General features: G+C 44.9%; 1 protein-coding gene across 1 annotated transcript in view; it reads right to left on the bottom strand.

Annotated features, from left to right (window-relative positions):
* Positions 1–20,685, bottom strand: part of LOC139569680 (mucin-21-like) — a 31,729-nt gene extending 11,044 nt beyond the window's left edge. The window contains exon 1 of the mRNA XM_071391089.1: positions 20,495–20,685. Coding sequence (XP_071247190.1) covers positions 20,495–20,685 — 191 coding nt within the window. The remainder of the gene's footprint in view (positions 1–20,494) is intronic.
* Between the last annotated feature and the right edge of the window lie 666 nt (positions 20,686–21,351).

The raw sequence follows: 21,351 nt of genomic DNA, 5'->3' as shown, positions 1-21,351 counted from the left end.
GAAATGAGGGTGAAATGGTTCAGTAACAACTGGCTCTAATGCCAACCCAACGGTTCCCTGCATGCTGCTCCGTTAGGACCCACTGTCCCGTAGAGGAGGGTCTGTCTGGGCTGTGGTTTATTTACCATCAGTGTGCCCTCCCTCCCTCCCTCCCTCCCTCCCTCCCTCCCTCTCTCCCTACCTGGTTCTGTACTGTTTGGTGTTTGATTCTCTGTGTCCTTGGTTCTGTACTGTTTGGTGTTTTATTCCCTGTGTCCTTGGTTCTGTACTGTTTGGTGTTTGATTCTCTGTGTCCTTGGTTCTGTACTGTTTGGTGTTTGATTCTCTGTGTCCTTGGTTCTGTACTGTTTGGTGTTTTATTCCCTGTGTCCTTGGTTCTGTACTGTTTGGTATTTGATTCCCTGTGTCCTTGGTTCTGTAATGTTTGGTGTTTGATTCCCTGTGTCCTTGGTTCTGTACTGTTTGGTGTTTTATTCCCTGTGTCCTTGGTTCTGTACTGTTTGGTGTTTGATTCTCTGTGTCCTTGGTTCTGTACTGTTTGGTGTTTGATTCTCTGTGTCCTTGGTTCTGTACTGTTTGGTGTTTGATTCTCTGTGTCCTTGGTTCTGTACTGTTTGGTATTTGATTCCCTGTGTCCTTGGTTCTGTACTGTTTGGTGTTTGATTCTCTGTGTCCTTGGTTCTGTACTGTTTGGTATTTGATTCCCTGTGTCCTTGGTTCTGTAATGTTTGGTGTTTGATTCTCTGTGTCCTTGGTTCTGTACTGTTTGGTGTTTGATTCCCTGTGTCCTTGGTTCTGTACTGTTTGGTGTTTGATTCTCTGTGTCCTTGGTTCTGTACTGTTTGGTGTTTGATTCTCTGTGTCCTTGGTTCTGTACTGTTTGGTGTTTGATTCCCTGTGTCCTTGGTTCTGTACTGTTTGGTGTTTGATTCTCTGTGTCCTTGGTTCTGTACTGTTTGGTGTTTGATTCCCTGTGTCCTTGGTTCTGTACTGTTTGGTGTTTGATTCTCTGTGTCCTTGGTTCTGTACTGTTTGGTGTTTGATTCTCTGTGTCCTTGGTTCTGTACTGTTTGGTGTTTGATTCTCTGTGTCCTTGGTTCTGTACTGTTTGGTGTTTGATTCCCTGTGTCCTTGGTTCTGTACTGTTTGGTGTTTGATTCTCCGTGTCCTTGGTTCTGTACTGTTTGGTGTTTGATTCCCTGGCTCTGCCACCAGCCGTTATTACCCTGTTTGTGTTCAAACATCCTAACAGGTTTGTCTGCGTCACTGTCTGTCTGTCTGTCCGTCCGTCTGTCTGTCAGTCTGTTAGTCTGTCTGTCTGTCTCTATCTGTCTGTCTGTTAGTCAGTTTGTCTGTCTCTCTGTCTGTCTGTATGTCTATCTGTCTCAATAGCAGCAATGGGAAATGTGAATTATTAATTGTATCATATTTAATGGACATTTTTGTAGGGGTTGAACATTTCAAAGTGGATATTACTAACTTCCGAATACTTTTTAAACCTCAAATACATTAAGTTCTCCTGCAACAGGCTGATTAATTTAACTTGTTATGGCTGCAGGGGGCGTATTGAGTAACTGGAAAGAGGTGACCATTTTCAAACGGCCTCGTACTCAATTCTTGCTCGTACAATATGCATATTATTATTACTATTGGATAGAAAACACTCTCTAGTTTCTAAAACCATTTGAATTATTTCTCTAAGTGAAACAGAACTCTTTTTACAGCCCATTTCCTATCCGGAAGTGAGATTTCCAAAAGCGAGGTCTCTCTTCAAGAGCTTGTCTATAAAAGGGCATGTCACTTGGGACTATAGAAACACGTCATACACCTTCCCCTGGGTGTCAAGCGGAAGTGAGAGCAGAAATGACTTGATTATCTTGTTCTGGGATTGAATTGATTGAATTGTTCTGGGATTGAATCACTTGGAGTGAGAGGTCCGCCATTATTTTTTTTTCGAAGGCGCGAAGTTGGACCTGGAATCGCCTCCTGGAAAACCGTCGTTATAGGTGAATATGATCTCCGGCTTCGATTTTATTTGATACATGTCACAATATCATCCTAAAGTATGTTTTTTCAATATAGTTTAATTATATTATTGAAATTTATTCGGGACTTTAGACGTGATGCGTTGCAAGAATTTGTTCAAGAAGGAGAGGTTAGCGCCGCACGGCCAGTGTGCTTGCTAATTCAAGAGGGAAATAGTTCGTTCTGGATCCAAACAAAGACGGTTCTGAACAAAGGACCCCTTGTACAACATTCTGATGGAAGATCAACAAAGATAAGGACCCAATTTGGGATGCTATTTCATATATCTGTCGAACTGTGCTATCGCTACCGTTTGCCTCGAATCAATGCTGCTGTGTGTTAGCTATTGTAGTAAGCTAATATAACGATATATTGTGTTTCCGCTGTAAAACACTTAAAAAATCGGAAATATTGGCTGTATTCACAAGATCTTTGTCTTTCATTAGCTATCCACCATATATTTTTCTGAAATGTTTTATGATGAGTAAGTTGACGTTGGGTCTGTATTTACTCTGGCTACTCCCGTGCGATTTCTGACTGTAGCTGTGATGGTAGCTATGATGGTAGCAGTAATGTAAAACTGATTTATAGCTCAAATATGCACATTTTTCGAACAAAACATAGATTTATTGTGTAACATGTTATAGGACTGTCATCTGAGGGAGTTTTTTCTAGGTTATTTAGGTTGGTTCTAGGTTAGTTAGGTTGGCTTTGTGCATGCTACCTGCATGCTACCGTTGCTGTGAAAAATGTCTGTCTGTCTTTTGTATTTGGTGGTGAGCTAACATAAATATACGTGGTGTTTTCGCTGTAAAACATTTTCAAAATCTGAAATATTGGCTGTATTCACAAGATCTTTGTCTTTCATTTGCTATCCACCATATATTTTTCTGAAATGTTTTATGATGTGTAATTAGGTAGTTGACGTTGGTGTCTGTATTTACTCTGGCTACTCCCGTGCTATTTCTGACTGTAGCTATGATGGTAGCAGTAATGTAAAACTGATTTATAGCTCAAATATGCACATTTTTTGAACAAAACATAGATTTATTGTGTAACATGTTATAGGACTGTCATCTGAGGGAGTTTTTTCTAGGTTATTTAGGTTGGTTCTAGGTTAGTTAGGTTGGCTTTGTGCATGCTACCTGCATGCTACCGTTGCTGTGAAAAATGTCTGTCCTCTTTTGTATTTGGTGGTGAGCTAACATAAATATACGTGGTGTTTTCGCTGTAAAACATTTTAAAAATCGGACATGTTGGCTGGATTCACAAGATGTTTATCTTTCAAATGCTGTATTGGACTTGTTAATGTGTGAAAGTTAAATATTTAAAAAAAAATAGATTTTGAATTTCCCGCCCTGCACTTGAGCTGGATGTTGTCATAAGTGTACCGGCGTCGGGCTTGCAGCCATAACAGTTAAGATCCTACATCTGTACACAAATGTGCTATCTAGAACCTAAAAGGGTCCCCATAGAAGAACCCATTTCGGTTCCAGATAGAACCCTTTGGTTCTAAGTAGAACCGTTTTGAGCTCCATGTAGAACTCTTTCCACAGAGGGTTCTACATGGAACCCAAAAAGGTTCTACCTGGAACCAAAAAGGGTTCTCCTATGGAGACAGTGGAAGAACCCGTTGGGAGTGTAGTGTGAAGAGGAACAGTGGGATTGGTATTCGATCATGCCTCAACTGCACAACAAACCTCCGTCTCGGCTGTGTAAGAATCTTGGCTGGAGCTTCTCTTGGCTGGCTGGAGGCCTGATGTGGCTATGAAGCATGACTACAGATGTGATGTGACAGAGATAGAACAGCAGACATGAAACACGACTACAGATGTGATGTGACAGAGAAAGAACAGCAGACATGAAACACGACTACAGATGTGATGTGACAGAGAAAGAACAGCAGACATGAAACACGACTACAGATGTGATGTGACAGAGAAAGAACAGCAGACATGAAGCACGACTACTGATGTGATGTGACAGAGAAAGAACAACAGACATGAAGCACGACTACAGATGTGATGTGACAGAGAAAGAACAGCAGACATGAAACACGACTACAGATGTGATGTGACAGAGAAAGAACAGCAGACATGAAACACGACTACAGATGTGATGTGACAGAGAAAGAACAGCAGACATGAAGCACGACTACAGATGTGATGTGACAGAGAAAGAACAGCAGACATGAAGCACGACTACAGATGTGATGTGACAGAGATAGAACAGCAGACATGAAGCACGACTACAGATGTGATGTGACAGAGATAGAACAGCAGACATGAAGCACGACTACAGATGTGATGTGACAGAGAAAGAACAGCAGACATGAAGCACGACTACAGATGTGATGTGACAGAGATAGAACAGCAGACATGAAGCACGACTACAGATGTGATGTGACAGAGATAGAACAGCAGACATGAAGCACGACTACAGATGTGATGTGACAGAGAAAGAACAGCAGACATGAAACACGACTACAGATGTGATGTGACAGAGAAAGAACAGCAGACATGAAGCACGACTACAGATGTGATGTGACAGAGAAAGAACAGCAGACATGAAACACGACTACAGATGTGATGTGACAGAGAAAGAACAGCAGACATGAAACACGACTACAGATGTGATGTGACAGAGAAAGAACAGCAGACATGAAGCACGACTACAGATGTGATGTGACAGAGAAAGAACAGCAGACATGAAACACGACTACAGATGTGATGTGACAGAGAAAGAACAGCAGACATGAAACACGACTACAGATGTGATGTGACAGAGAAAGAACAGCAGACATGAAGCACGACTACAGATGTGATGTGACAGAGATTGAACAGCAGACATCTCTTGAACTTGTCACTTCCACAGAATGCTGCAGCCCTGCGTCGAGTACCAGACAGACAACAGTTTGTCATCCAACAGGTAACGAGGCAATGAAACATATGGAGTAAGCTTCGTGATGAGATTTCATTCATTTTGTGAGCTGATCATAATCTTCAACTCGAAAATGTTTTGTCGTGTATAAATAAATCAGAGTCGATTTTCTAAAGGTTCCAGATGAAGAGGGGAAGTCTTCACGTATAGAGTTCATGATGTGTCACCATCTCCTCGGGCCTGTGCTTCCCTCTAAACCGTCTCAAAGGCCAGACCCCGAGACCTCACACAGCAACACTCGACGCTATATGCTTCCCCGTTCTCTTTTGATGTCGGTCAGTCTGCCTCTGTCCTGTCTCCCCCTATGGATCAATCTCTGGTACTGCACACGTTTCACCGACCGGACAGCCCAGAACCATTGAAAAAGCTGCTCAGTCACAACGTTCAAGCTACCCTCCCCTCACCCCCCCACTCCTCTCCTCACCCCACCTCTCTCTGATTATCTCCTGGTATTTCTCTCCCCTCACCCCACCTCTCTCTGATTCTCCTGGTATTTCTCTCCCCTCACCCCACCTCTCTCTGATTCTCCTGGTATTTCTCTCCCCTCACCCCACCTCTCTCTGATTCTCCTGGTATTCCTCTCCCCTCACCCCACCTCTCTCTGATAATCTCCTGGTATTTCTCTCCCCTCACCCCACCTCTCTCTGATTATCTCCTGGTATTTCTCTCCCCTCACCCCACCGCTCTGATTATCTCCTGTTATTTCTCTCCCCTCACCCCACCTCTCTCTGATTCTCCTGGTATGTCTCTCCCCTCACCCCACCTCTCTCTGATTCTCCTGGTATGTCTCTCCCCTCACCCCACCTCTCTCTGATTATCTCCTGGTATTTATCTCCCCTCACCCCACCTCTCTCTGATTATCTCCTGGTATGTCTCTCCCCTCACCCCACCTCTCTCTGATTCTCCTGGTATTTCTCTCCCCTCACCCCACCTCTCTCTGATTCTCCTGGTATGTCTCTCCCCTCACCCCACCTCTCTCTGATTCTCCTGTTATGTCTCTCCCCTCACCCCACCTCTCTCTGATTCTCCTGGTATGTCTCTCCCCTCACCCCACCTCTCTCTGATTATCTCCTGGTATGTCTCTCCCCTCACCCCACCTCTCTCTGATTCTCCTGGTATTTCTCTCCCCTCACCCCACCTCTCTCTGATTATCTCCTGGTATGTCTCTCCCCTCACCCCACCTCTCTCTGATTATCTCCTGGTATTTCTCTCCCCTCACCCCACCTCTCTCTGATTCTCCTGGTATTTCTCTCTACATCACCCCACCTCTCTGATTATCTCCTGGTATTTCTCTCCCCTCACCCACCTCTCTCTGATTCTCCTGGTATGTCTCTCCCCTCACCCCACCTCTCTCTGATTATCTCCTGGTATTTCTCTCCCCTCACCCACCTCTCTCTGATTCTCCTGGTATTTCTCTCCCCTCACCCCACCTCTCTCTGATTATCTCCTGGTATGTCTCTCCCCTCACCCCACCTCTCTCTGATTCTCCTGGTATTTCTCTCTACATCACCCCACCTCTCTGACTATCTCCTGGTATTTCTCTCCCCTCACCCCACCTCTCTCTGATTATCTCCTGGTATGTCTCTCCCCTCACCCCACCTCGCTCTGATTCTCCTGGTATTTCTCTCTACATCACCCCACCTCTCTGATTATCTCCTGGTATTTCTCTCCCCTCACCCCACCTCTCTCTGATTCTCCTGGTATTTCTCTCTACATCACCCCACCTCTCTGATTATCTCCTGGTATTTCTCTCCCCTCACCCCACCTCTCTCTGATTCTCCTGGTATTTATCTCCCCTCACCCCACCTCTCTCTGATTCTCCTGGTATTTATCTCCCCTCACCCCACCTCTCTCTGATTCTCCTGATATTTCTCTCCCCTCACCCCACCTCTCTCTGATTCTCCTGGTATGTCTCTCCCCTCACCCCACCTCTCTCTGATTATCTCCTGGTATTTATCTCCCCTCACCCCACCTCTCTCTGATTATCTCCTGGTATGTCTCTCCCCTCACCCCACCTCTCTCTGATTCTCCTGGTATTTCTCTCCCCTCACCCCACCTCTCTCTGAATCTCCTGGTATGTCTCTCCCCTCACCCCACCTCTCTCTGATTCTCCTGGTATGTCTCTCCCCTCACCCCACCTCTCTCTGATTCTCCTGGTATGTCTCTCCCCTCACCCCACCTCTCTCTGATTATCTCCTGGTATGTCTCTCCCCTCACCCCACCTCGCTCTGATTCTCCTGGTATTTCTCTCTACATCACCCCACCTCTCTGATTATCTCCTGGTATTTCTCTCCCCTCACCCCACCTCTCTCTGATTCTCCTGGTATTTATCTCCCCTCACCCCACCTCTCTCTGATTCTCCTGGTATTTATCTCCCCTCACCCCTCCTCTCTCTGATTCTCCTGGTATTTCTCTCCCCTCACCCCACCTCTCTCTGATTCTCCTGGTATTTCTCTCCCCTCACCCCACCTCTCTCTGATTCTCCTGGTATTTATCTCCCCTCACCCCACCTCTCTCTGATTCTCCTGGTATTTCTCTCCCCTCACCCCACCTCTCTCTGATTATCTCCTGGTATTTCTCCTGTGTGTGTTGGCCCTCCTCCCGTCTCTCTAAAGGACTGCATTACTTCCAGCTCTGCTAACTTGTCAAAACCAATTTGCTTGCTTATTATCCCCCACAACGGATTTTGCCATGACCCCTCCATGCTAGCACCCCCCCCCCTCCCAACCCCCGACCCCCAACCCCCGACCTCTGCGTTCCTCGATTGAAACCGCCAACACGACCTGTGCACCCCCCATCCTCTCTCTCCCCCCGCCTGAAGCACTCTCCACCCCAAGCAATCCTGTCCGAAGTTGAAAGTTTTAACCCTCTCTCTCTCTCTCTCTCTCTCTCTCTCTCTCTCTATCTCCATCTCTCTCTCTCTCTCCCCCAAATTCTCCAGCATTCTCCCCAATCTGTCCCCAATCCTTTAATCTTCGGACAAACGTTGAGCCGAAGAGAACAAAACACGCAGACACAATCACACACACTTGAAGTGCAGTAACAACTCTAGAACTAGAAAAACCGACCGACAATGAACCTCAGCAACTTCTTAGATAATCATTGGTTTGTGGCGGCCGCACCCCCTTCCCTCAAACCCACCCCACCCTCAAAATCACCCCCCCCATCCCTCTCTTCCTTCCCCTCCACCCTCTCTCTTTTCCCCTCCATCCCTCCGCCCCCCTCATCCCTTTCTCCATCTTCCCAGTGACAACATGGAGAATCTTCATTAGACTAGATTTTTCAATTATATCACTTGATATTCCTTTCCAAAACTAATTATCCCACTTGCATGTTAACGCACGGCTGACTGAGCCTCCTCTCTCTTTTGTTCCCCCTCCCTCTCCCCCTTCATCCTCACCCCCCCTCACCCCCCCACCCACCACCCATCCCATTATCTCCCTCTCTCCTTCCTCCCTTCCTTTTTTTTCTCCTCCATATATTCATCTGTCACTCTGTTTGTATTAGTGTGTGAAGGTGTTTATAAGGACTTGGCAAATTGGCAGGTAGCGGTGCTTAGAGAGAGAGAGAGAGAGAGAGAGAGAGAGAGAGAGAGAGAGAGAGAGAGAGAGAGAGAGAGAGAGAGAGAGAGAGAGAGAGAGAGAGAGAGAGAGAGAGAGAGAGAGAGAGAGAGAGAGAGAGAGAGAGAGAGAGAGAGAGAGAGAGAGAGAGAGAGAGAGAGAGAGAGAGAGAGAGAGAGAGAGAGAGACTCCTGTTTGTATTTCCGTTGTTGAAAGAGTGAAACCCCAAACCTGTGTTCTGATATTATTTTTTCTCTGTTAATGAAAATGAAACAAACTGAAACAATATTAACTTTAATCCTGTTTTTTTTTAGTGCAGGTTTCTATTGAGGAGACTCAGTGTTTCTCTGTATCCACTTTGTTCATAAGGTAGGGAGTAAAAAAAGAAAGGTGTGTGTGTGTGTGTTTGCATGTGCGCGTTTCTGTGTTCTGCCATCTCGTTGCCTGTAGTGGCGACTCAAACTAGGTGAAGAGGCAACGTATCACCTGCTGATTATTTTCATCTGTCAATATCACTGCGTTAGTCACGTGGTTTAAACCAGACAAAGACGTTCGGCTGGAAACGCTGCACAAATAAACTACAAGAGCATTCATCAGTCTGCATCATCTCTGTCACATCACATCTGTAGAGTCATGTGGCGTCTGTCTTTATTTGAGAAGTTGCAGTGATACCAACGATAGTTGAAAGTAATGACTGTATAATGTTAATAGGGCTGGGGCCTCTGGTCCGTTTGGTGCCAGTGTTCTCTAACTGAATCCTCTGTTCCGTTTGGTGCCAGTGTTCTCTAACTGAATCCTCTGTTCCGTTTGGTGTCAGTGTTCTCTAACTGAATCCTCTGTTCCGTTTGGTGCCAGTGTTCTCTATCTGAATCCTCTGTTCCGTTTGGTGTCAGTGTTCTCTAACTGAATCCTCTGTTCCATTTGGTGTCAGTGTTCTCTAACTGAATCCTCTGTTCCATTTGGTGTCAGTGTTCTCTAACTGAATCCTCTGTTCCGTTTGGTGTCAGTGTTCTCTAACTGAATCCTCTGTTCCATTTGGTGTCAGTGTTCTCTAACTGAATCCTCTGTTCCGTTTGGTGTCAGTGTTCTCTAACTGAATCCTCTGTTCCGTTTGGTGTCAGTGTTCTCTAACTGAATCCTCTGTTCCGTTTGGTGTCAGTATTCTCTAACTGAATCCTCTGGTCCGTTTGGTGTCAGTGTTCTCTAACTGAATCCTCTGTTCCGTTTGGTGTCAGTGTTCTCTAACTGAATCCTCTGGTCCGTTTGGTGTCAGTGTTCTCTAACTGAATCCTCTGTTCCGTTTCGTGCCAGTGTTCTCTAACTGAATCCTCTGTTCCGTTTGGTGTCAGTGTTCTCTAACTGAATCCTCTGTTCCGTTTGGTGTCAGTGTTCTCTAACTGAATCCTCTGGTCCGTTTGGTGTCAGTGTTCTCTAACTGAATCCTCTGTTCCGTTTGGTGTCAGTGTTCTCTAACTGAATCCTCTGGTCCGTTTGGTGTCAGTGTTCTCTAACTGAATCCTCTGTTCCGTTTGGTGTCAGTGTTCTCTAACTGAATCCTCTGTTCCGTTTGGTGTCAGTGTTCTCTAACTGAATCCTCTGTTCCATTTGGTGCCAGTGTTCTCTAACTGAATCCTCTGTTCCGTTTGGTGCCAGTGTTCTCTAACTGAATCCTCTGTTCCGTTTGGTGTCAGTGTTCTCTAACTGAATCCTCTGTTCCGTTTGGTGCCAGTGTTCTCTAACTGAATCCTCTGTTCCGTTTGGTGCCAGTGTTCTCTAACTGAATCCTCTGGTCCGTTTGGTGTCAGTGTTCTCTAACTGAATCCTCTGGTCCGTTTGGTGTCAGTGTTCTCTAACTGAATCCTCTGTTCTGTTTGGTGTCAGTGTTCTCTAACATAATCCTCTGTTCCATTTGGTGTCAGTGTTCTCTAACTGAATCCTCTGGTCCGTTTGGTGTCAGTGTTCTCTAACTGAATCCTCTGTTCCGTTTGGTGTCAGTGTTCTCTAACATAATCCTCTGTTCCATTTGGTGTCAGTGTTCTCTAACTGAATCCTCTGGTCCGTTTGGTGTCAGTGTTCTCTAACTGAATCCTCTGTTCCATTTGGTGTCAGTGTTCTCTAACTGAATCCTCTGTTCCATTTGGTGTCAGTGTTCTCTAACTGAATCCTCTGTTCCATTTGGTGTCAGTGTTCTCTAACTGAATCCTCTGTTCCATTTGGTGTCAGTGTTCTCTAACTGAATCCTCTGGTCCGTTTGGTGTCAGTGTTCTCTAACTGAATCCTCTGTTCCATTTGGTGTCAGTGTTCTCTAACTGAATCCTCTGGTCCGTTTGGTGTCAGTGTTCTCTAACTGAATCCTCTGTTCCATTTGGTGTCAGTGTTCTCTAACTGAATCCTCTGTTCCATTTGGTGTCAGTGTTCTCTAACTGAATCCTCTGTTCCATTTGGTGTCAGTGTTCTCTAACTGAATCCTCTGTTCCATTTGGTGTCAGTGTTCTCTAACTGAATCCTCTGGTCCGTTTGGTGTCAGTGTTCTCTAACTGAATCCTCTGTTCCGTTTGGTGCCAGTGTTCTCTAACTGAATCCTCTGGTCCGTTTGGTATCAGTGTTCTCTAACTGAATCCTCTGTTCCATTTGGTGTCAGTGTTCTCTAACTGAATCCTCTGTTCCGTTTGGTGTCAGTGTTCTCTAACTGAATCCTCTGTTCCGTTTGGTGTCAGTGTTCTCTAACTGAATCCTCTGTTCCATTTGGTGTCAGTGTTCTCTAACATAATCCTCTGTTCCATTTGGTGTCAGTGTTCTCTAACTGAATCCTCTGTTCCATTTGGTGTCAGTGTTCTCTAACATAATCCTCTGTTCCATTTGGTGTCAGTGTTCTCTAACTGAATCCTCTGGTCCGTTTGGTGTCAGTGTTCTCTAACTGAATCCTCTGTTCCGTTTGGTGCCAGTGTTCTCTAACTGAATCCTCTGGTCCGTTTGGTATCAGTGTTCTCTAACTGAATCCTCTGTTCCATTTGGTGTCAGTGTTCTCTAACTGAATCCTCTGTTCCGTTTGGTGCCAGTGTTCTCTAACATAATCCTCTGTTCCATTTGGTGTCAGTGTTCTCTAACTGAATCCTCTGGTCCGTTTGGTGTCAGTGTTCTCTAACTGAATCCTCTGGTCCGTTTGGTGTCAGTGTTCTCTAACTGAATCCTCTGGTCCATTTGGTGTCAGTGTTCTCTAACTGAATCCTCTGTTCCGTTTGGTGTCAGTATTCTCTAACTGAATCCTCTGGTCCGTTTGGTGTCAGTGTTCTCTAACTGAATCCTCTGTTCCGTTTGGTGTCAGTGTTCTCTAACTGAATCCTCTGTTCCATTTGGTGTCAGTGTTCTCTAACTGAATCCTCTGTTCCGTTTGGTGCCAGTGTTCTCTAACATAATCCTCTGTTCCATTTGGTGTCAGTGTTCTCTAACTGAATCCTCTGTTCCATTTGGTGTCAGTGTTCTCTAACTGAATCCTATGTTCCGTTTGGTGTCAGTGTTCTCTAACTGAATCCTCTGTTCCATTTGGTGTCAGTGTTCTCTAACTGAATCCTCTGGTCCGTTTGGTGTCAGTATTCTCTAACTGAATCCTCTGTTCCGTTTGGTGTCAGTGTTCTCTAACATAATCCTCTGTTCCATTTGGTGTCAGTGTTCTCTAACTGAATCCTCTGGTCCGTTTGGTGTCAGTGTTCTCTAACTGAATCCTCTGTTCCATTTGGTGTCAGTGTTCTCTAACTGAATCCTCTGTTCCATTTGGTGTCAGTGTTCTCTAACTGAATCCTCTGTTCCATTTGGTGTCAGTGTTCTCTAACTGAATCCTCTGTTCCATTTGGTGTCAGTGTTCTCTAACTGAATCCTCTGGTCCGTTTGGTGTCAGTGTTCTCTAACTGAATCCTCTGTTCCATTTGGTGTCAGTGTTCTCTAACTGAATCCTCTGGTCCGTTTGGTGTCAGTGTTCTCTAACTGAATCCTCTGTTCCATTTGGTGTCAGTGTTCTCTAACTGAATCCTCTGTTCCATTTGGTGTCAGTGTTCTCTAACTGAATCCTCTGTTCCATTTGGTGTCAGTGTTCTCTAACTGAATCCTCTGTTCCATTTGGTGTCAGTGTTCTCTAACTGAATCCTCTGGTCCGTTTGGTGTCAGTGTTCTCTAACTGAATCCTCTGTTCCGTTTGGTGCCAGTGTTCTCTAACTGACTCCTCTGGTCCGTTTGGTATCAGTGTTCTCTAACTGAATCCTCTGTTCCATTTGGTGTCAGTGTTCTCTAACTGAATCCTCTGTTCCGTTTGGTGTCAGTGTTCTCTAACTGAATCCTCTGTTCCGTTTGGTGTCAGTGTTCTCTAACTGAATCCTCTGTTCCATTTGGTGTCAGTGTTCTCTAACATAATCCTCTGTTCCATTTGGTGTCAGTGTTCTCTAACTGAATCCTCTGTTCCATTTGGTGTCAGTGTTCTCTAACATAATCCTCTGTTCCATTTGGTGTCAGTGTTCTCTAACTGAATCCTCTGGTCCGTTTGGTGTCAGTGTTCTCTAACTGAATCCTCTGTTCCGTTTGGTGCCAGTGTTCTCTAACTGAATCCTCTGGTCCGTTTGGTATCAGTGTTCTCTAACTGAATCCTCTGTTCCATTTGGTGTCAGTGTTCTCTAACTGAATCCTCTGTTCCGTTTGGTGCCAGTGTTCTCTAACATAATCCTCTGTTCCATTTGGTGTCAGTGTTCTCTAACTGAATCCTCTGGTCCGTTTGGTGTCAGTGTTCTCTAACTGAATCCTCTGGTCCGTTTGGTGTCAGTGTTCTCTAACTGAATCCTCTGGTCCATTTGGTGTCAGTGTTCTCTAACTGAATCCTCTTTTCCGTTTGGTGTCAGTATTCTCTAACTGAATCCTCTGGTCCGTTTGGTGTCAGTGTTCTCTAACTGAATCCTCTGTTCCGTTTGGTGTCAGTGTTCTCTAACTGAATCCTCTGTTCCATTTGGTGTCAGTGTTCTCTAACTGAATCCTCTGTTCCGTTTGGTGCCAGTGTTCTCTAACATAATCCTCTGTTCCATTTGGTGTCAGTGTTCTCTAACTGAATCCTCTGTTCCATTTGGTGTCAGTGTTCTCTAACTGAATCCTATGTTCCGTTTGGTGTCAGTGTTCTCTAACTGAATCCTCTGTTCCATTTGGTGTCAGTGTTCTCTAACTGAATCCTCTGGTCCGTTTGGTGTCAGTGTTCTCTAACTGAATCCTCTGTTCCGTTTGGTGTCAGTATTCTCTAACTGAATCCTCTGGTCCGTTTGGTGTCAGTGTTCTCTAACTGAATCCTCTGTTCCGTTTGGTGTCAGTATTCTCTAACTGAATCCTCTGGTCCGTTTGGTGCCAGTGTTCTCTAACTGAATCCTCTGTTCCGTTTGGTGTCAGTGTTCTCTAACTGAATCCTCTGTTCCGTTTGGTGTCAGTGTTCTCTAACTGAATCCTCTGTTCCATTTGGTGTCAGTGTTCTCTAACTGAATCCTCTGGTCCGTTTGGTATCAGTGTTCTCTAACTGAATCCTCTGTTCCATTTGGTGTCAGTGTTCTCTAACTGAATCCTCTGTTCCGTTTGGTGCCAGAATTCTCTAACTGAATCCTCTGTTCCGTTTGGTGTCAGTGTTCTCTAACTGAATCCTCTGTTCCGTTTGGTGTCAGTGTTCTCTAACTGAATCCTATGTTCCGTTTGGTGTCAGTGTTCTCTAACTGAATCCTCTGTTCCGTTTGGTGCCAGTGTTCTCTAACATAATCCTCTGTTCCGTTTGGTGTCAGTGTTCTCTAACTGAATCCTCTGTTCCGTTTGGTGTCAGTGTTCTCTAACTGAATCCTCTGTTCCGTTTGGTGTCAGTGTTCTCTAACTGAATCCTCTGTTCCGTTTGGTGTCAGTGTTCTCTAACTGAATCCTCTGTTCCATTTGGTGCCAGTGTTCTCTAACTGAATCCTCTGTTCCGTTTGGTGCCAGTGTTCTCTAACTGAATCCTCTGTTCCGTTTGGTGTCAGTGTTCTCTAACTGAATCCTCTGTTCCGTTTGGTGCCAGTGTTCTCTAACTGAATCCTCTGTTCCGTTTGGTGTCAGTGTTCTCTAACTGAATCCTCTGGTCCGTTTGGTGTCAGTGTTCTCTAACTGAATCCTCTGGTCCGTTTGGTGTCAGTGTTCTCTAACTGAATCCTCTGTTCCGTTTGGTGTCAGTGTTCTCTAACATAATCCTCTGTTCCATTTGGTGTCAGTGTTCTCTAACTGAATCCTCTGGTCCGTTTGGTGTCAGTGTTCTCTAACTGAATCCTCTGTTCCGTTTGGTGTCAGTGTTCTCTAACATAATCCTCTGTTCCATTTGGTGTCAGTGTTCTCTAACTGAATCCTCTGGTCCGTTTGGTGTCAGTGTTCTCTAACTGAATCCTCTGTTCCATTTGGTGTCAGTGTTCTCTAACTGAATCCTCTGTTCCATTTGGTGTCAGTGTTCTCTAACTGAATCCTCTGTTCCATTTGGTGTCAGTGTTCTCTAACTGAATCCTCTGTTCCATTTGGTGTCAGTGTTCTCTAACATAATCCTCTGTTCCATTTGGTGTCAGTGTTCTCTAACTGAATCCTCTGGTCCGTTTGGTGTCAGTGTTCTCTAACTGAATCCTCTGTTCCGTTTGGTGCCAGTGTTCTCTAACTGAATCCTCTGGTCCGTTTGGTATCAGTGTTCTCTAACTGAATCCTCTGTTCCATTTGGTGTCAGTGTTCTCTAACTGAATCCTCTGTTCCGTTTGGTGCCAGTGTTCTCTAACATAATCCTCTGTTCCATTTGGTGTCAGTGTTCTCTAACTGAATCCTCTGGTCCGTTTGGTGTCAGTGTTCTCTAACTGAATCCTCTGTTCCGTTTGGTGTCAGTGTTCTCTAACTGAATCCTCTGTTCCGTTTGGTGTCAGTGTTCTCTAACTGAATCCTCTGTTCCATTTGGTGTCAGTGTTCTCTAACTGAATCCTCTGTTCCGTTTGGTGCCAGTGTTCTCTAACATAATCCTCTGTTCCATTTGGTGTCAGTGTTCTCTAACTGAATCCTCTGTTCCATTTGGTGTCAGTGTTCTCTAACTGAATCCTCTGTTCCATTTGGTGTCAGTGTTCTCTAACTGAATCCTCTGGTCCGTTTGGTGTCAGTGTTCTCCAACTGAATCCTCTGTTCCGTTTGGTGTCAGTATTCTCTAACTGAATCCTCTGGTCCGTTTGGTGTCAGTGTTCTCTAACTGAATCCTCTGTTCCGTTTGGTGTCAGTATTCTCTAACTGAATCCTCTGGTCCGTTTGGTGCCAGTGTTCTCTAACTGAATCCTCTGTTCCGTTTGGTGTCAGTGTTCTCTAACTGAATCCTCTGTTCCGTTTGGTGTCAGTGTTCTCTAACTGAATCCTCTGTTCCATTTGGTGTCAGTGTTCTCTAACTGAATCCTCTGGTCCGTTTGGTATCAGTGTTCTCTAACTGAATCCTCTGTTCCATTTGGTGTCAGTGTTCTCTAACTGAATCCTCTGTTCCGTTTGGTGTCAGTGTTCTCTAACTGAATCCTCTGGTCCATTTGGTGTCAGTGTTCTCTAACTGAATCCTCTGGTCCATTTGGTGTCAGTGTTCTCTAACTGAATCCTCTGTTCCGTTTGGTGTCAGTGTTCTCTAACTGAATCCTCTGTTCCGTTTGGTGTCAGTGTTCTCTAACTGAATCCTCTGGTCCGTTTGGTGTCAGTGTTCTCTAACATAATCCTCTGTTCCATTTGGTGTCAGTGTTCTCTAACTGAATCCTCTGTTCCGTTTGGTGCCAGTGTTCTCTAACTGAATCCTCTGTTCCGTTTGGTGTCAGTGTTCTCTAACTGAATCCTCTGTTACTTAGTCGTCAATTGACTCTTTGTCGTAGATTGCCATTAAACTCTTGGCATAGTAAACACTAAATGGGATGTGTTCCCAGGTTGAAAAATTCTGAGTGAGATTTCTCTGCAGTTTGGTTCTCAGGTTGTTATATTCTGAGTGAGATATCTCCGTATTTGGAGTTTGGCTAAATCTGTGTAACATCTGTGTATCATCTGTGTATCATCTGTGTATCATCTGTGTATCATCTGTGTATCATCTGTGTATCATCTGTGTATCATCTGTGTATCATCTGTGTATCATCTGTGTATCATCTGTGTATCATCTGTGTATCATCTGTGTATCATCTCACATGTTGCTTAGCAAAAACTTTTTAGATTCCTTCATGACGTTGATATGTGACGCCATAGAGAGGCTTTTATTCTCTATTTTGGTTAGGCCAGGGTGTGACTACGGTGGGCATTCTAGTTTCTTTATCTCTATGTTTTCTATTTCTTTGTGTTTGGCCGGGTGTGGTTCTCAATCAGAGGCAGCTGTCTATCGTTGTCTCTGATTGAGAACCATACTTAGGTAGCCCTTTTTTCCACCTGTCTTTGTGGGAAGTTGACTTTGTTTTGTAGGGCACATAGCTTTTTGCTTCACGGTTTGTTTTTGTGGTGTTTATTGTTTTGTTCGGCGTCATTTTTATCAATAAAGGGAAATGTAAGCGCACCACACTGCACCTTGGTCCTCCTCTCTCAACAGCCGTGACATGATCTTGTTACATTGTAGGTAAAAACATTGAATCTAAATAAAATATTGTACATGTTTTCCCTGACTTGCAAAAACTTGTATCAAAATGTTTTAGACCGTCTTGATTCTTTGTAACTCTATTCTTTGTAACTCTCTTTATTCTGCACATCTCTCTGGTCCTGTCTTTGTCTGGCCCCATAACTCTGGGACAGACCTCCAACACGCCTCACAGATTGTGAACCATTAGACTCATTTCAAAAAGTCTCAGGCAGGGCAGCACACTGATTACACCCTCCCACCCCTGCTATCCCCCTACACACCCTCCATCTGCGATTTCTCTCTCCCTCTGGTTCTCTCTCTCTCATCCCCACAGCCCTGGGTCTGTAAATAGAGAGCGAGAGAGAGAGAGAGAGAGAGAGAGGTCCGGAGGTAGATCACTTTAATTCTGCTTCAGGGATCTTTTTCAAAAAGGACCCAAAGACCTCAGAACCGCTGACCGGTAGTTGAACCCAACAAGGGCCGATCAGTAACACACACACACACACACACACACACACACACACACACACACACACACACACACACACACACACACACACACACACACACACACACACACACACACACACACACACACACACACACACACACACACACACACACACACACACACACACACACACACACACACACACACACACACACAACGCTAGCCAGCCGGTCGCTAGTAAACACAACCACAGTCTTTCATGCTCTCTCCTCTCCTCTCCTCTCTCCTCTCCTCTCCTCTCCTCTCCTCTCCTCTCCTCTCCTCTCCTCTCTCCTCTCTCCTCTCCTCTCCTCTCCTCTCCCCTCCCCTCCCCTCCCCTCCCCTCTCCTCTCCTCTCCTCTCCTCTCCTCTCCTGTCCCCTCCCCTCTCCTCTCCCCTCCTCTCCTCTCCTCTCCCCTCTCCTCTCCTCTCCTCTCCTCTCCTCTCCTCTCCTCTCCTCTCTCCTCTCCTCTCCCCTCTCCTCTCCTCTCCTCTCCTCTCTCCTCTCTCCTCTCTCCTCTCCTCTCTCCTCTCTCCTCTCTCCTCTCCTCTCCTCTCCTCTCCTCTCTCTACTCTCCTCTCCTCTCCTCTCCTCTCCTCTCCTCTCCTCTCCTCTCTCCTCTCCTCTCTCCTCTCCTCTCCTCTCCTCTCCTCTCCTCTCCTCTCCTCTCTCCATCGCTCGTCCCCCCTCCTTTGTTCCTCCCTCCATTTGGGAGTCGTTTGTGTGTGTTCTGTGTTTGCTTGTTTGGATCACAGTGGGCACGACCACTCTGGGGTCATTGATATTATTACTCTTTCCTCTGTGAGAGGTGATTTTATTGATCATTATAAAGTGAGGAACTTCAGCCAGATGCAGATCTCGTTGAGTTGTTGTTTGTGATTGTTCCTTTTTTCAGAGGAGCCGACCTAAATTAATGTTCTCTCTTGGATTAAAAAAAATATAGATGTTTGTCTCAGTTCGTTTTTAGTACGTGCACTCGTTACGTGCACGTTTTGCACGGTACAAAGTGGGCGTTGCCAAGGGAGGCTGATCCTGTCCTAGTCTCATCTCAATGCTCTCGTTCTGCACAGACATGTGACTTTGGATTCCTCTGATGGTTCACAAGTTCATGTCTCCTCCAGGGGGAGGAGTCACTGTGTTCATGTGGGAGGAGTCAGTTGGCATCTCTCTGAGATGTCATTATGAGAAGGCGGAGTTGAGTTGAGGGTTCTAATTTTTAATTCTATGGTTTCAGGGTTTCATTGGGCTCCTGAGTGGCGCAGTGGTCTAAGGCACTGTAGCTCAGTGCAAAAGTCATCACTGCAGTCTCTGGTTCAAATCCAGGCTGTATCACATCTGACCGTGGTTGGGAGTCCCATAGGGTGGCGCGCAATTGGCCCGGGGTAGGCCGTCACTGTAAATAAAATGTGTTCTTAACTGATATGCCTAGTTAAATAAAGGGTAATTTTAAGCAAAATTGTAAAACGTCTTGGGTCTCGAGGAGAGAGAACCACTGACTTTGCTCCTCACCATCTATTCCACAGCCAAACTGAGAAACACACGCGTCTCTCTCTCATACACACAACAAAACTGCTTCTAAATGGTACCAGATAGGGGATCTCTGGATTGTAACCACAGCAGAACCCCTCTTTGGTGTTATATAGAACCTTTTTTGAAGGTTCTATAAAGAACCATCCTTATGAGGTTCTAAATTGAAACTGTAGGGTGCTATAAAGAACCATTTCCTAAGGTTCTATAAAATAACCATTAAAAAAGGTTCTATATAGCACCAAAAAAGGGTTCCTCTATGGTTACAACCCTTTTTGGGGCTATATAGAACCCTTTTTATGGTTCTTTATAGAACCTTTACGGAGAATGCTTCTGTAAAGGACCTTTCTCAATCTGATATTATCTTTGTAGATCATTTTGAAAAACCATACAGTTTATTTTTTTATTCTGGTCAGCCATATTGTCAAAATGTCATAGGTGTTATTGTTAATTGACAAGTTGAATGTAGTGATCTACCTCTGGAACAGAATTGAGAACCACTGACTGATTTGGACCAAAATTATCAATTGACACAAGACACTGTCACTGGCCATAATCTTGTTTAACATAACACAACATTTTATATATACAGGAGTGACACTCTCACTCACAGTTGCACAAAAAATGCTGTGAGCAAATCACACCCCCAAATATTTCTAATGAGCAGCCTCCCCTACATTTTACACTGAATAAAAATGTAAAACGCAACATGTAAAGTGTTGGTCCCATGTTTCATGAGCTGAAATATAAGATCCCAGACATTTTTCATATGCAAAAAAAAAGCTTCTCATATTTTATGCACAAATTTGTTTACATCCCCTTCAATCAGCATTTCTCCTTTGCCACGATAATCCATCCACCTGACAGGTGTGACATATCAAGAAGCTGATTAAACAGCATGATCATTACACAGGTGCACCTTGTTCTGGGAGACGATAAAAGGCCACTTTTAAAATGTGCAGTTTTGTCACACAACACGCCACAGATGTATCATGTTTTGAGGGAGCGTGCAATTGGCTTGCTGACTGCAGCAATGTCCACTAGAGCTATTTGCAGAGAATGTTATGTTAATTTCTCTACCATAAGCCTCCTCCAACGTCATTTTGGAGATTTTGTCAGCACGTCCACCCGCAGACCATGTGTAAACACGCCAGCCCAGGACCTCCACATTCGGCTTCTTCACATGCGGGATCATCTGAGCCCAGCCACCGCGAACAACTGTCAGAAACCGTCTCAGGGAAGCTCATGTGCGTGCTCGTCGTCCTCGCCAAGGTCTTAATCTGACTGCAGTTCGGTGTTGTAACTACCTTCAGTGGACAAACGCTCACCTTCGATGGCCACTGGCACGCTGGAGAAGTGAGCTCTTCACGGATGAATCGCAGTTAGTTACCGGGCAGATGGCAGACAGCGTGTAAGGCGTTGTGTGGGCAAGCAGTTTGCTGATGTCAACGTTGGGAACAGAGTGCCCAATGGTGGCGGTGGGGTTGTAGTATAGACCCCTTTCTGTGTTTGCAAACATTGCCGCAAGAGGGCGATGGCGCAAGTTGGTGGCAGAACAAGGGAGTTCTTATAGAACGCCAGCAAAAAAAACTCTATTTACGTGTTGCTTATGAGTCCATTTCATACTACTTTTTCTATAATAAATGGATTTTAAGGCTCGTATAAATGTCCTGATTAATATAATGTTTGTTGTCATCATCACAAATCAACCGCATTACACTTTTAAAAAAGCACTTCAATTTCAACCGGTAAAATGGCTCTTTGGCTAACTTTTGCTACAGCCGATATCAATGAGCGTTAGCATTCTAGCTAACAACTGCTGCATCCAAAATAGTTATTTTGCAAAGATCACAACCGACTGTTCAAGCAAGAATCAAAATATAATTGTATGAGAACCCCCCCCAAAAAGTTTTTTTTGTTTAGAACTAATAAAAAACGTAAATAATTAAGCATTTCGCTGTTGTATTCGGTGCATGTGACAAATAAAATGTAATATCTATGCTATGTTGAACGGGCGCAGATGGCGATGGCTTTTTTATTGCAGGCAAGGGTTGCGCGCATCTGTGCTTGACGTCAGCATGTTGTGAACTGGAAAAGAGTCTACGGACATCGAACACAATTGCATTTTTATCGATGGCAATTTGAATGCACAGAGATAGCGTGACAAGATCCTGAGGCCCAATTG

This window comes from Salvelinus alpinus, chromosome 3 (assembly GCF_045679555.1).
Source record: "Salvelinus alpinus chromosome 3, SLU_Salpinus.1, whole genome shotgun sequence".
In the NCBI taxonomy this organism is placed as follows: Eukaryota; Metazoa; Chordata; class Actinopteri; order Salmoniformes; family Salmonidae; genus Salvelinus; species Salvelinus alpinus.
Note: the sequence above shows the minus strand (reverse complement) of the source record. Positions and strands in the feature narration are given on the sequence as shown.